Source organism: Nannobrachium achirus, assembly GCF_963921795.1.
Source record: "Nannobrachium achirus genome assembly, chromosome: 18".
Taxonomy (NCBI): domain Eukaryota; kingdom Metazoa; phylum Chordata; class Actinopteri; order Myctophiformes; family Myctophidae; genus Nannobrachium; species Nannobrachium achirus.
In genome coordinates this window covers 48,435,630-48,450,466 of record NC_137825.1, presented here as the reverse complement: position 1 = coordinate 48,450,466, position 14,837 = coordinate 48,435,630, and the positions used below count along the sequence as shown (strand labels likewise).

The 14,837-nt window shown below is 43.5% G+C and overlaps 1 protein-coding gene across 1 annotated transcript in view; it reads right to left on the bottom strand.

The window, feature by feature from the left end:
- mss51 (MSS51 mitochondrial translational activator) overlaps positions 1–14,610 on the bottom strand; it is a gene marked incomplete at its 5' end in the record, with an annotated part of 54,804 nt that extends 40,194 nt beyond the window's left edge. Inside the window, one exon of the mRNA XM_080747697.1 lies at positions 14,450–14,610. Coding sequence (XP_080603823.1) covers positions 14,450–14,610 — 161 coding nt within the window. The remainder of the gene's footprint in view (positions 1–14,449) is intronic.
- Positions 14,611–14,837: the final 227 nt, after the last annotated feature.

The window sequence follows — 14,837 nt, the reverse complement described above, 5'->3', positions numbered from 1 at the left end:
GTCATCTAACACACCCACTTCCCACAAGCCTTGTGGGGAGAGCTGTGTTCAGTGCGCTTGGGCGCAAGTAAGTGGTCTCCTTGAGCCCCACCATGTGGAAAAAACCACAGTCCGGGTGCCGCAGACCCAGGCCCCCTTCCACTGGCACAGTGGAGGGGAGAGCGGGATGTACTGGGGCGCCGCCGACCCATTCCACTCCTTCTGCATGGAGGAGGGGAGAGAGGGGGTAGAGGCGGAGGTGGGCGGAAGGATGCAGGGTCCTCGTGGAACCGAGGACTTGCAAGACTCACTTGTAGGAGGAATACTGGGAGAAGAGCCTTCAACCCAATTCCATCCCTCCTCATCCTCACTCTCAATTTCATCCCCGCTTTTAACAGCGTTGTTCGGAGGCGTGCCACCAGAACATAAGCGTGCCAGGAAGATCCGGGCTCAGCCAGCATGGCCGAGAACGAAAAATCCAAGGGGAAGGAGGAGGAAGTCGCCGTTAGTCACCCCCAGCGTGGGGGCAGCCAGGCGGACCAGTAGGTTCTCTCCCCTGAATAAAACGGTGCCAGCCGTACCAGGGAGAGAGGGCGGGAACCGGCGTCGCCGCTCGCCGCCCCCGGCGTGGGAGCGGCCAGGCGGGGTCCCTCAAGTTGCAGACGCCAGCCGTAGGGCACCAGCGGCGCGCTGGAGCCGCCGGGCCGGAAGGCGCGGAGTCACCGGCGGAAAGAGCGTTTCCGTTTCCGGTACGCTTATTTCCGTATCCGGTGGGGGACGAACACGTGACCTCCGGGCCGGAAGGCGCGGAGTCACCGGCGGAAAGAGCGTTTCCGTTTCCGGTACGCTTATTTCCGTATCCGGTGGGGGACGAACCGGAGCCGCCGCTAGCCGCCCCCGGCGTGGGAGCGGCCGGGCGGACTAGCAGGCTCTCCTCCCTGGAACGGCGGAGCCGAACCGGCGGGAGAGAGGGCGAGGGCCGGCGTGTGGTCCCGTGAAGTTGCAGAACGCCAGCCGTAGGGCCCCAGCGGCGCGCTGGAGCCCCCGATAGGCGTAGTGGCTGCAGGTTGCAGCCCGGGGCGGGAAGCAGCGCTGTGGCGTACAGCGCCGTGAGCCCCGGAGGCAGAAACAACGTGGCGTCGTGGCTGCAGGCGGGAAAAACCACGCCGCTAGCCGCCCCCGGCGTGGGAGCGGCCGGGCGGGCTAGCAGGTTCTCCTCCCTGGGACGGCGGCCAGCCGAACCGGCGGGAGAGAGGGCGAGAACCAGCAAGTAGTCCCGTGACGTTGCAGCCGTCCGCCGTAGGGCACCAGCGGCGCGCTGGAGCCCCCTATAGGCGTAGTGGCTGCAGGCTGCGGCCCGGGGCGAGAAGCAGCGCTGTGGCGTACAGCGCCGCGAGCCCCGGAGGCAGCAGAGTCCGGTGGAGGGAAAAACCAGGCAGGCCACCAGGCTAGTGGAGGCTAAGTGAAGGAAGCACAAACAGCGGGCACCGCTGCGTGCCCACAAAACCTGCCAGGAGAGGCCCGTAGCCCTGGTCGGCGAGACCAGGGCGGCGGGGACAACACGAGAAACCACCGGACAAACATTGGAAAGTCCTAGCCAGCTAGAAGTAAAGAAAATAGCGACACCCAGCTAGGGCGCGCTAGCAATCAGTGCCCTGGTGAGGGCCTTCTAGCATGAGGCTATCAAACAAAGGAACGAGCAAGCAAGGCACTTGCTAACACTCGAAAGACTCACCACATGAAGCAGCCTGCGGGATCATCGAAGGAAATTCCGAGGGTGGGTGTCCTCACCAGCGATAAGTCTCCAGCATCGAGCACACTTCCAGGGGAACAAGGATAGCAGCATGCTAGCCGAGGGCCGTGGAACATCGATAGCTTGAAGCTAGGCTAAGCTACAAGAGGCTATCGGACAATAACAAGCTCAGAGAAGAAGCTGGAAACTTACAGCGAGAAAACAGGTGAGAACGCCGAACCTGTTGGAACTGAAGAATAAAGACGTACAGGAGATATTCTATAAAGGCCAGTGGCCGACTTCCTAGCCGTCGCTTAGGCTAAACTTTACAGAAAATTATACTTATCTGGCTGAGTTCGCAATACTCTAGTTGCAGGCAAGCAGAGGTGCGGAAGAGGAAGTTATGATAGCCCGCAGGGCTTATATACACTCGGGGGCGGTGCCCTCGTTTGTGATTGACAGCCCTTCCGACAAATGATATTTCTCGTACGGGAGCTTATGAGTTTTACTCTGTTGCAGCGCCAGATGGCGCTGTTATCCCAATGGGGGACCTTGTCTGGAGGTATGACAATAAACTTCAGTTTACCACGATCACATCGACGGCCTTATCGTCACCTTCACCAGGGAAGCAATTGTTCTTTGGTCTAATGCAGTAATTTAAGAGAAAACAATGATAAGTTAACGGGTTCAGCCAATAAAAGTATTAACACCATGTCTTGTCAGAGCCTAAATAATTAAAGGACAACTTTAGTTTTTTACAACAAGGGTTCATATTTTAGATTGTAATTAAAGAATATAAAAGATGAGTGTTAAAATTGTTTCATTTACTTCTTTCTATTATTTTAGAGATTCTTATTTCAGTGGTTGGGGGCATGCGTACATGTGGCTAAATATGTAATTTTACACAGAATAAGCCCATTCCCAAGATACAACGCAACCTTTCATGGTTGGATGTGACTTATGGGGGCTAGAAGTGTTACTGTAAGTAGCAATAAAGAAACTGCTGGCTTATTGTGTCTAAAAATACATATTTACGCATGCCCCACATTTTAGCACGGTAAACGCGATAAAACAATAGAACGAAGCAAATGAAAACATTTTAACACTCACTTTTTCTTTTCTCTAAATATAATCTTAAATATGAACCCTTGTTGTAAAAAAACAAAGTTGTCCTTTAAGAACTTCAGTTGCATGCTGGCATGCCATTTTAATGGTTTTGATTTCAGATGCATCCTGTACAAATAAATACCTGCTTGTAAATTACAGACAATGATCTTGCTTCCAAACAGTTTGCAATGCTATGCATACTGTTTTAAGTGTTGCACATACTGTATATGATTTATTTTAAAAGGAATAAAACACAGGACACAGAAACAGCATGAAAGGGCTCTTAGCTTTTACTAGCCTCAGCTGCTTAGCTCTGAATGACAATATTACCAGTCATCACATTTACAGCAGACATAAATGTAAAATGTGAGGTGTAAAATAGACCATTACTTAACACACGTTTTACTGTAATAAATAAAATAATTAGCATTGAATACAATGTGTAGAATAGACCCATTGCATTAATAATAATTGATGCTTTAAATTAGCATTTTAGATCCAGGCACATATATTCCATAACACCAAACATCAACAGATCAACAGGCTTGAATCAAAAGTTCCCAAACACATTAAAATGAGGGTTACCAGAGGCTGTTATTCTAACGTTAGCATTCTGACAAGTTGCACATTACATGACATTCATAAGCAACCAAACAAACATGTTTTGTGTTGTTCAACACTGGCTTATACTGTGTTTTAGGTGAGTGTTACCTACCTGAAAGGAATGAAACACATGACACAGAAACAGCATGAAAGCAAGGCATTTTAGTAGCTTCAGCTGATTAGCATTGAACAAGCTAAGTTCAAAGATGCCTGTTCAAAAACAAAATAAATTGTGGAGTAACTATAACAAAGACAAGTCTAATGTACCCACATGAGTGAAACATGCTCTATTGCATACACTTGCATGTGTACCACATAAGCAATGTTGAATTATAGGCCTAGAAAGTACAATTTGTACATTGTCCAAAAGTAGGAGTAGTCAAACAAGACAAAAACACAATTCAAACAGAAACTCAAGTAAAATACTTGTTTAGCCTACTTACCAGAAAGAAATGATGTTTCAACTATGTCAAATATATCCAAGAGAGCTGAAATGATGTGTATGTGTCCTCTCCTTGTCTGTGGCCAACTAACTGCCTGCCTCCTGCCAGTCTGGACAGCAGGCGGAGCTTACTGTCTCTCCCCTTGTGATTGGACAAGGTAAAACGACCCAGAATTTTGAATTTGAATCCAGCCCATCATCATCCAGCCTACACTGCTCAAAGAAATGATGAAGAGAACAAAATGTTCCCTTCATTCTTTGACCTTTCTTTGAGCAGTACTACAGTATACAATAGGCCTACTCAAATAAATGAAGGGAACATTTTGTTCCCTTCATTTCTTTGGGCAGTATACATGTAGAAATGCACTTTCTTACATCATGAAATTATATATATTATATTTTCTGTTATCACCATGCAATCCATTATTTTGTAGCTACCAAATATCAACGTCTGATGATGTTCGACTGCAACGTTGTGTAGACGTTGTCATAATAACGTTGGGCAGACATTGAGGTTTGGTCAAAAATCCGACAAGAGCATGTCAGTGTTTGACGTCAACCTGACGTTGGGATAATACGTTGAACAGACGTTGGTTATTGGTTAGTTACCAACACAACCTAAAACCAACCAAATATCAACGTCTGATGATGTTAGACTTCAACGTTATATGGACATTAGTAAAATAACGTTGGTCAGACATTGAGGTTTGGTCAAAAATCCGACAACAGCATGTGAGTATTCGACGTCAACCTGACGTTGGGATTATACGTTGAACAGACGTTGGTTATTGGTTAGTTACCAACACAACCTAAAACCAACCAGATATCAACGTCTGATGATGTTAGACTGCAAAGTTGTGTAGATGTTGTCATAATAACATTGGGCAGACATTGATGTTTGGTCAAAAATCCGAAAACACCATGTCAGTAGTCGACGTCAAGATGACGCTGGGATAATACGTCGAACAGACGTTGGTTATTGGTCGTTGGACAGACACTGAGGTTTAGTCCGAATAATTTCTGTTATCACCATGCAATCCATTATTTTGTAGCTATTGTATTGTTTTTATTTCCTTCATCTGAAAGCATTTACAATTAGGCATTAAACCAAAGAATGTGATTTTAAAATATAAAAAAGGAAAGAAAGATCACATGTCAATACAGTAAGCCAAATAGCCAATACCTTTTCATTTCAAGGTCCCCCACTTGATATGCATTAGGTCACATGCAAACTGAGAGAGTGTAATGGAATGAATCGAATGGACCTTACTAATAAAGGTCCACGACCACATGGTTCCCTTCTGGATCTGAATTACACCTGTAGGCATCCATTTCATTCCATTCGTACATTCTCAGAGTTACAGACCTCCAATGTCCATTTGATTACATTTGAACAGTCTCAGTTAATAGAAATCCATCTTCAACCGCTTCACATGTAAATATTAGGGCTGGGATGCGATTAAAAATTTTAATCTAATTAATTACAGGCTCTGTGATTAATTAATCGCATTTTAATCGCACATCGATATTTGACCTGAGAAGCATTTTTTTCAAGTAAAACACATTTTGTTGTACGAGTGAATCAAAATTTCGCATCCACTGGGCCAAGCAAAGCGCTCTGATCGGCTACTTCTCCCTTTGCGTTTGTTGTCTCTTCTTGGTTGGTGCATTGCTATGAACGGTATGCCCGAAACTGAAGGTTCTGTGGTGCAAAAACTAAGTGCGATTAAAATGCGTTAATTTTTTTAATCGCGTTAATTTTCTGTAATTAATTAATCGCAATTAATCAGTTAAAGTCCCAGGCTTAGTAAATATTCAAACTAAAAGTACTTCTGATTGTCAATGGACGTCCAGATCATGGCCTGTCGTAACGTATTTGCCCAATGTAATTTATCAACCAAATCTGATCGTTGATGGACGTCCGGATTACGGCCTGGACGGACGTACGTAATATCAACTTGTTTTGGACGTCCATGGACGTTGCTTGCTCACTGGGTTAACAATACGTTGCAGCGCAATTAATGCATTGTGAGCTTGTAGATCAGCAAGTGTGAGGTGCCCTTGAAAGTTAAACTGGAGGGCACTAAAGGGGGAAAAAAGTATCTTATTTATCCTGACATAAGTTCATTGATTGATTGATTGATTGATTGATTGATTGATTGATTGATTAGAACTTTTATTAGTAGATTGACAGGAAAAAAACACATATATGATTCAGAACAAGCACAGTTTACATGGCACAGTACGTACAATTGACCACTAAATGGTAACACCTGTATAAGTTATGCAACTTGTTTAAATCAGGGCCCACGATACTCAATCCATGGTAGACATGTTCACCAATAGAATACAGTCATCATAAAAAGTGGATGTCTCAACATGGAAGGATATCTTGCATATTCAACGTTGGTGCAATAGAATATATAGTTTGAGGACTGGCTTTGTTGTCCAGAGAATTCCCTTTCTGGGCCTTGTTGCTGATGTAGCTATGTTGGGTGTTGTTTAGAGAAAAGCCTTGTGAGTTTGGTGTCCCAGCCACCTGGTTGTGGCATAATGAACTCTGCTCCTCTAGTAAAATGTATATTTTTTTATAGACCCACATGATTACTACATAACAGTGTGAACCACATAGACCCGACTCACTGTACTGACATACCAGACTGACCTATGAACAGCAGTTGTAGGTATAACCTCAGAAAAGTTGTTAAACAAATGCAAATATCATGAAACACAATCACTGCACTGAAATTATCATCTTTGTACAATGCAGGGGCATAAGCTAATGGCACAGCTTTACGTACTAAATAAGGCCTTACTGTGGTCTGCAGTGACCAGTCAAAAAGACCAGCATTCTCCCAGCCCCGGACTATGTGTCTAATTGTCCTGAGCAAGACACTTTTGAACCTGGAGCGCCCAATCTAACTATTTGAGCAGCCATCAGCTGTAGCTGGAACTGAATTTCCCGGGTGAACTTTAAGGTAGCTCTTTCCCTTTATCCTAAAGCAAACAAAGAACAAATTACTGATGATTAGAGTTGACACAGCTGACTACATCACTCTCGGTCACACTCCTTTCAGATGCCGCTGGCTGACCTTTGCAACAACTAACATCTGCCAAGTGATATAACTGGTCTTTACCATGTTGCCTTGTCTAAATGCACACTGGCAAAGAAACTCTGCATCCATCTCTCACATACAGATCAGTAGGTTCATGTGCCTGAGCAAGTTTGTCTGAAAGCTGCTGTTGTGTACCTGGACATACATAATCTTAGCCATTGCTGAATTGAAATTGAGGATCCCATTCCGTAGCCATCCAAGGTTTGATGTCAAAATACAGTTTCAGGTATTGCATCATGCATAAAAACCATTCATCCATAGTTACATCCGTAGATGGAGGCCACAGATCACACCTATGAGAAAAATGTGTGTGTGTGTGTGTGTGTGTGTGTGTGTGTGTGTGTGTGTGTGTGTGTGTGTGTGCGTGCGTGCGTGCGTGTGTGCCACAGGTAATACAAACAATTTACTGATCAACTTCAGCCACAACTTTAAGGCCTCAGCGTTTTCCTATGGCATTTGTTCAAGCCTGTGTAGTCTACTTTCCACAATTCATATACCAGTATTAATCTATTCTGATACTGTGTTCACTTCTCTCAGTGGGTCAGACATCGTGGCACCTCTCACAGTGGTGTGGCTATTGATCTCCAGGTGGACCTTTGGTCTGTGTAGTCCCTGCTGAGGTGTTAATCAAGTTATAATACAAAATATAATTTGCACAACTCTTGTTATTCTGACTACAAACACCTATAGATTTGATCAAAGGATGACAGAAGTGTTCCACCTTCAAAGGAATTTGTCTCTTCCATTAATGTATTGCAATGTCATGTGTGCTCTCGGTGTATAAAATGCAATGACAAATATGTCTGTTGGTCCGAGAGCCGAAAGGATGCTCGTGGCTTGGGCGAAGAAAATTGTGTCTCAAGTCAAATTAATTTATCTGGAAAAGGCAGAGGGTTATGCAATCACACTACTATTCAGGTCCATGAGGTGGTCCTGTAGCTCTGCTAGAGCTGTACCATTGATGATCATGAAACAGTCAACTAGAGGGGCGGGCTCCTTCTAGTATTCCACATTCAGATTATTTTGGATTTTCTAAACAGCAATATAAACCCAACAAAATCTAAACATGTATAATGTTAGAAGAGTCTAATGATGTTAGACTTGAACGTTGTGTGGATGTTGGCATAATAACGTCTCGATAACAGCATGTCAGTACTCAACGTCAATCAAACATTGGGATAATAAGTTGAACGGACGTTGGGTTTTGGTCAATTACCAACACAACTTAAAACCAACCAGATATCAACGTCTAATGATGTTAGCCTTGAACGTTGTTCCGACATTGGCATAATAACGTTAGGCAGACATTGGTGTTTGGTCAAAAATCCCGAAAACAGCATGTCAGTATTCCACGTCAAACTGACGTTGGTTAATACGTTGAACAGATGTTGGTTATTGGTTAGTTACCAACACAACCTAAAACCAACCAAATGTCAACGTCTGATGATGTTAGACTGCAACGTTGTGTGGACGTTAGCAAAATAACATTGGGCAGACATTGAGGTTTGGTCAAATATCCGACAACAGCATGTCAGTATTCGACGTCAACCTGACGTTGGGATAATACGTTGAACAGATGTTGGTTATTGGTTAGTTACCAACACAACCTAAAACCAACCAAATATCTACGTCTAATGATGTTAGACAGCAACGTTGTGTGGACGTTGTCACTTTGGTTAGACATTGAGGTTTGGTCAAAAATCCAATAACAGATTGTCAGTATTCGACGTCAAGATGACGCTGGGATAATACGTCGAACAGACGTTGGTTATTGGTCAGTTACCAACACAACCTAAAACCAACCAAATATCAACATCTAATGACGTTAGACTGCAACGTTGTGTAGACGTTATTATAATACCGTTGGACAGACACTGAGGTTTAGTCAAATATCCCACAACAGCATGTCAGTGATTCAACATCAGCCTGACGTTGGGAAAATACGTTGAACACACGTTGGTTATTCGTTAGTTACAAACACAACCTAAAACCAACCAAATATCTATGTCTAATGACGTTAGACTGCAACGTTGTGTAGACGTTATTATAATAACGTTGGACAGACACTGAGGTTTAGTCAAATATCCGACAACAGCATGTCAGTGATTCAACATCAACCTGACGTTGGGATAATACGTTGACCAGACGTTGGTTATTGGTCAGTTACCAACACAACCTAAAACCAACCAAATATCAACGTCTGATGATGTTAGACTTCAACGTTATGTGGACGTTAGTAAAATAACGTTGGGCAGACATTGAGGTTTGGTAAAAAATCCGACAAGAGCATGTCAGTGTTCGACGTCAACATGACGTTGGGATAATACGTTGAACAGACGTTGGTTATTGGTTAGTTACCAACACATCCTAAAACCAACCAAATGTCAACGTCTGATGATGTTAGACTGCAACGTTGTGTAGACGTTATTATAATAACGTTGGACAGACACTGAGGTTTAGTCAAATATCCGACAACAGCATGTCAGTGATTCAACATCAGCCTGACGTTGGGATAATACGTTGAACAGACGTTGGTTATTGGTCAGTTACCAACACAACCTAAAACCAACCAAATATCAACGTCTGATGATGTTAGACTTCAACGTTATGTGGACGTTAGTAAAATAACGTTTGGCAGACATTGAGGTTTGGTAAAAAATCCGACAAGAGCATGTCAGTGTTCGACGTCAACATGACGTTGGGATAATACGTTGAACAGACGTTGGTTATTGGTCAGTTACCAACACAACCTAAAACCAACCAAATATCAACATCTAATGACGTTAGACTGCAACGTTGTGTAGACGTTATTATAATAATGTTGGACAGACACTGAGGTTTAGTCAAATATCCCAGCATGTCAGTGATTCAACATCAGCCTGACGTTGGGAAAATACGTTGAACACACGTTGGTTATTCGTTAGTTACAAACACAACCTAAAACCAACCAAATATCTATGTCTAATGACGTTAGACTGCAACGTTGTGTAGACGTTATTATAATAACGTTGGACAGACACTGAGGTTTAGTCAAATATCCGACAACAGCATGTCAGTGATTCAACATCAACCTGACGTTGGGATAATACGTTGACCAGATGTTGGTTATTGGTCAGTTACCAACACAACCTAAAACCAACCAAATATCAATGTCTGATGATGTTAGACTTCAACGTTATGTGGACGTTAGTAAAATAACGTTGGGCAGACATTGAGGTTTGGTCAAAAATCCGTCAAGAGCATGTCAGTGTTCGACGTCAACATGACGTTGGGATAATACGTTGAACAGACGTTGGTTATTGGTTAGTTACCAACACAACCTAAAACCAACCAAATGTCAACGTCTGATGATGTTAGACTGCAACGTTGTGTAGACGTTATTATAATAACGTTGGACAGACACTGAGGTTTAGTCAAATATCCGACAACAGCATGTCAGTGATTCAACATCAGCCTGACGTTGGGATAATACGTTGAACAGACGTTGGTTATTGGTCAGTTACCAACACAACCTAAAACCAACCAAATATCAACGTCTGATGATGTTAGACTTCAACGCTATGTGGACGTTAGTAAAATAACGTTGGGCAGACATTGAGGTTTGGTCAAAAATCCGACAAGAGCATGTCAGTGTTCGACGTCAACATGACGTTGGGATAATACGTTGAACAGACGTTGGTTATTGGTTAGTTACCAACACAACCTAAAACCAACCAAATGTCAACGTCTGATGATGTTAGACTGCAACGTTGTGTAGACGTTATTATAATAACGTTGGACAGACACTGAGGTTTAGTCAAATATCCGACAACAGGATGTCCGTGATTCAACATCAGCCTGACGTTGGGAAAATACGTTGAACAGACGTTGGTTATTGGTTAGTTACCAACACAACCTAAAACCAACCAAATATCTACGTCTAATGATGTTAGACTGCAACGTTGTGTGGACGTTGTCATAATAACGTTGGGCAGACATTGAGGTTTGGTCAAAAATCTGACAACAGAATGTCAGTATTCGACATCAGGATGACGTTGGGATAATACGTTGAACAGACGTTGGTTATTGGTCAGTTACCAACACAACCTAAAACCAACCAAATATCAACGTCTGATGATGTTAGACTTCAACGTTATGTGGACGTTAGTAAAATAACGTTGGGCAGACATTGAGGTTTGGTCAAAAATCCGATAACAGCATGTCAGTATTCAACGTCAACCTGACGTTGGCTTAATACGTTGAGCGGACGTTGGTTATTGGTTAGTTACCAACACAACCTAAAACCAACCAAATATCAACGTCTGATGATGTTAGACTGCAACGTTGTGTGGACGTTGTCATAATAACGTTGGGCAGACATTGAGGTTTGGTCAAAAATCCGACAACAGAATGTCAGTATTCGACGTCAGGATGACGTTGGGATAATACGTTGAACAGACGTTGGTTATTGGTCAGTTACCAACACAACCTAAAACCAACCAAATATCAACGTCAATTGACGTCAAATTAATACGTTGATACAACGTTGGAAGTTGACGTTGGTCCAACGTTGGATTTTGGTTAGCTGACGTCGCGACCTAAATCCAACCAAAAAACAACGTCAACGGACGTCGTGTGCCAGCTGGGCAGGACTTTTACTCGCAGCAGAGTATTGTATTTTGTACCTGTACTAGGGCATTCACGAATAGTTATTTTTAGTATTCGAATTATTCAACCTCAAATTATTCGAATAGTCGAATAATTTTTTTAAAGTAAGCAAAAGTCGAACATTGTGAAAATAGCCGATCTACATGCTCACAGTTGCGAGGCGTTGTGAGCATGTAGATCGGCTATTTTCACAATATTTATCTGCGGAACCCAGTCACATTAAATGTAATACCTACAATTCCAAGTGCTTGTCAGGGTCCCCAGTTCAAATATGTTTATTTTGGGGGTCACGGCCTAAAAAGGTTTGAGAAGCCCTGGTATAGAGCATTAACAAATTCATCCACCAGGGGCATTGACAACTCATTCTTATGACTTCCTATCTAGCCAAGCTTTATAAACTATCTATTTTTTGAGCGGTGCAAACCGCTCCTATATTTCACTTTCGGTTTATCTAGATAAACTAGACCAGGTCAACCTGGTTGTGCCAGACCCCCTGTCTGTCATCATCATTTATGACATCATGCCTTTTGTAGGCATGTCATCATCATGTCATCATCATATATACCCTTTATATAGAAAACCCGGACCGACATTTGCTTATGTAGGCCTACCCATTTCATGGGTCTGGCAAACATATTAGCACGGGACGATTCTTTCATTCTTCATCGATTGGCTAGTTGAGTAACTAAACATTAGAATCGACCAATCAGAAACCGTTCTACTCATGACGACATGTGTTAGCCAAACAGAACAGACCAATCAAATGCTGTGTTGTTCATGTTAATTTAGATCTGTCTTGGCCATTACACTTGCACTTGAGACCGGTTTAAAGTTCATGAAAGGTCCAGGCGTAATGGCCAGGTTGTTTCATATCCTGGACCTCTCCTAAACCTTAAACTAACAGATTGAACACCACACAGGATTCGAAACAGCAACCACGCTACATTACCCTTGCAGGCTATGATTACTGTTTTGAATCCTGTGTGTTGTTCAATCTGCCAGTTTAAAGTTTAGGAAAGATTTGTTCCGGTTTAAAGTTCAGGAAAGGTCCTTCCATCTTTCTGTCTGTCTGATCCCCTCTCCGTTCTGCCCTCTGTCTGTTTTGTTTGCCCAACCGCATATCCTGGAACTTTCTGGCGCAAATCGACCCCCACCCAAGATTCAAGACAGCGACCACGCTACATTAAACCCTGTAGTCTATGATTGCTGTTTCGAATCCTGGTTGGTGTTCGTTTTGAGCTGGTGTAAAGGTCAGGACACACAAAAACCTTATATAGTCTGAGCAGACCTCCAGACTGACATCATACACAACACAAAGAATATTGCCATGCATGCCTATCAACACTGATTCGCGCAGGCGCCCTTGCAGGAATTAGTTTGCACCGCTCAATTCGCGCTGGTGCGATTTTTTTAAAGAGAAAACAATTTTAAAAAAAAAATCAAACCTCGGTTCGAAGTGAAGCGGTGAACTTCGCGGTGAATCTGTTCTAGAGCTATGAAGCTATGAATTCTTCCAATTCTGAATGGATGAATGATTTTATCTGGAGGGCCGAATTGTCATGTGAAGCTTGACCAATCCTCAAAGTATGGTCTCATTGGACATTTTTAATCATCCAATAATCAGACCAGGACGGATGTTACACACATATTATGGATGTACGGGACAGATAAAACCTGTTCATTCTGGACTGGAATGACCATATATGGACATGAACGGGACACACATGTACGGGACAGATAAAACCTGTTCATTCTGGACTGGAATGACCATATATGGACATGAACGGGACACACAAAGCCACTCCTTGGAAGCGGCTTTCACCGCGGGTATCGTTCACCTTTGAATCGATATGATACCTTTTTTCGATACCTGGGAATCGATACGAAACCCTTTTCGAAACTTTTTATTTAAGTTTAACTTCAACACGGAAAGAGTGGTGACTCGCTGCTGCGGTAGAGCAGAGGTGATGATGATCACACAGTGTGGCAGAGCGGAGAGTATAGACGTTGGATAATCATCATAATAATAAACATTTTAGGCTATTGTCGGCTATTTTCCACAGTAACGAGTGTAGCCTACTAAAGCAGTCATTAAACTCTCAGTAGCCCTACTGTTCCAGATGCGACCGGCCAGGGGTTCGTTCCAGAGTATCGAAACGAGGTATCGTTTGTTTTTACGTGAACCGATACCCGATAGTATCGACGTCATGCGATCGATACCATTAACCCATTTAGTGCTCCAGAAATGAATGGGTTAACATGTCCAGCGTGCCTCCCGCAGGCTGCATCCACGACCGTTGTCTTATTTTGAAGGCCAGAAGTCCATAGCGTAAACACTTCCGGTTTGACTTCATGACGTCATTCACCGGAAGCGATCGTCATCAACATGCGGTTGTGTAATGGCGGATCGATGCCTTTCAACATGTGTTTTATTAGCGAAAATCTAATGCCATCCTTGGCTTTAAAAGTGTTGTTTGGAGAAAATGGACATTAAAGATGCGATTCCCCGTCGGCCTCCATGTTATGGGATCACTATTTTGTGCACGTGGATCCGTGATGATGATGAATCGGCGAGGCCGATCGTGCCAGGACCTTCCGCCAGGCTACAGGGTAGGAGAACCGGCGTTACTCCATATCGAGTACTTTTCGCGAGTATACTCGGGATCGGCACTCTAAATACTCGAGTATTTTTCACGAGTGTTCTCGGGATCGGCTACAAATATCGCAGACGATACCCATCCCTATAAGCGAATATTCGACTTTGGTGAACAACGTCGAATAGTGACTTTGATATTCGAATATTTGGTGAATGCCCTAGCTAACCTGTACTCTCCGTAGTCTTTCATGTTGAGCTGTTCCAGGATGACCTTGGAGAGACCAGGCACGTTGGAGTCCAGCGCGTAGAAGCCAGAGCTGTCGGAGAACACGCTGTCGTTGCCCGGAGCGTAGCTCTCTGTCAGCGCTAGGACCGGCTGCCCTGCCATCGTGTGACCGTCCGTCACTCTCTAGACGGAGAGAGAGAGAGAGAGAGAGAGAGAGAGATTAAAGGTGATACACCATGAAATTTCACTTTTCCTATTTTAAAACCTTTTTTTGGGGTCCCACTAGCACCTTCTATCCTCACAAAGTCCCATTTCTGACCGTTGTGTCTTTCTCTGGTTTTGAGAAGGCGAAGGTTAAAAGTATCCCACGGGTTCTCAAAACAGGCTAT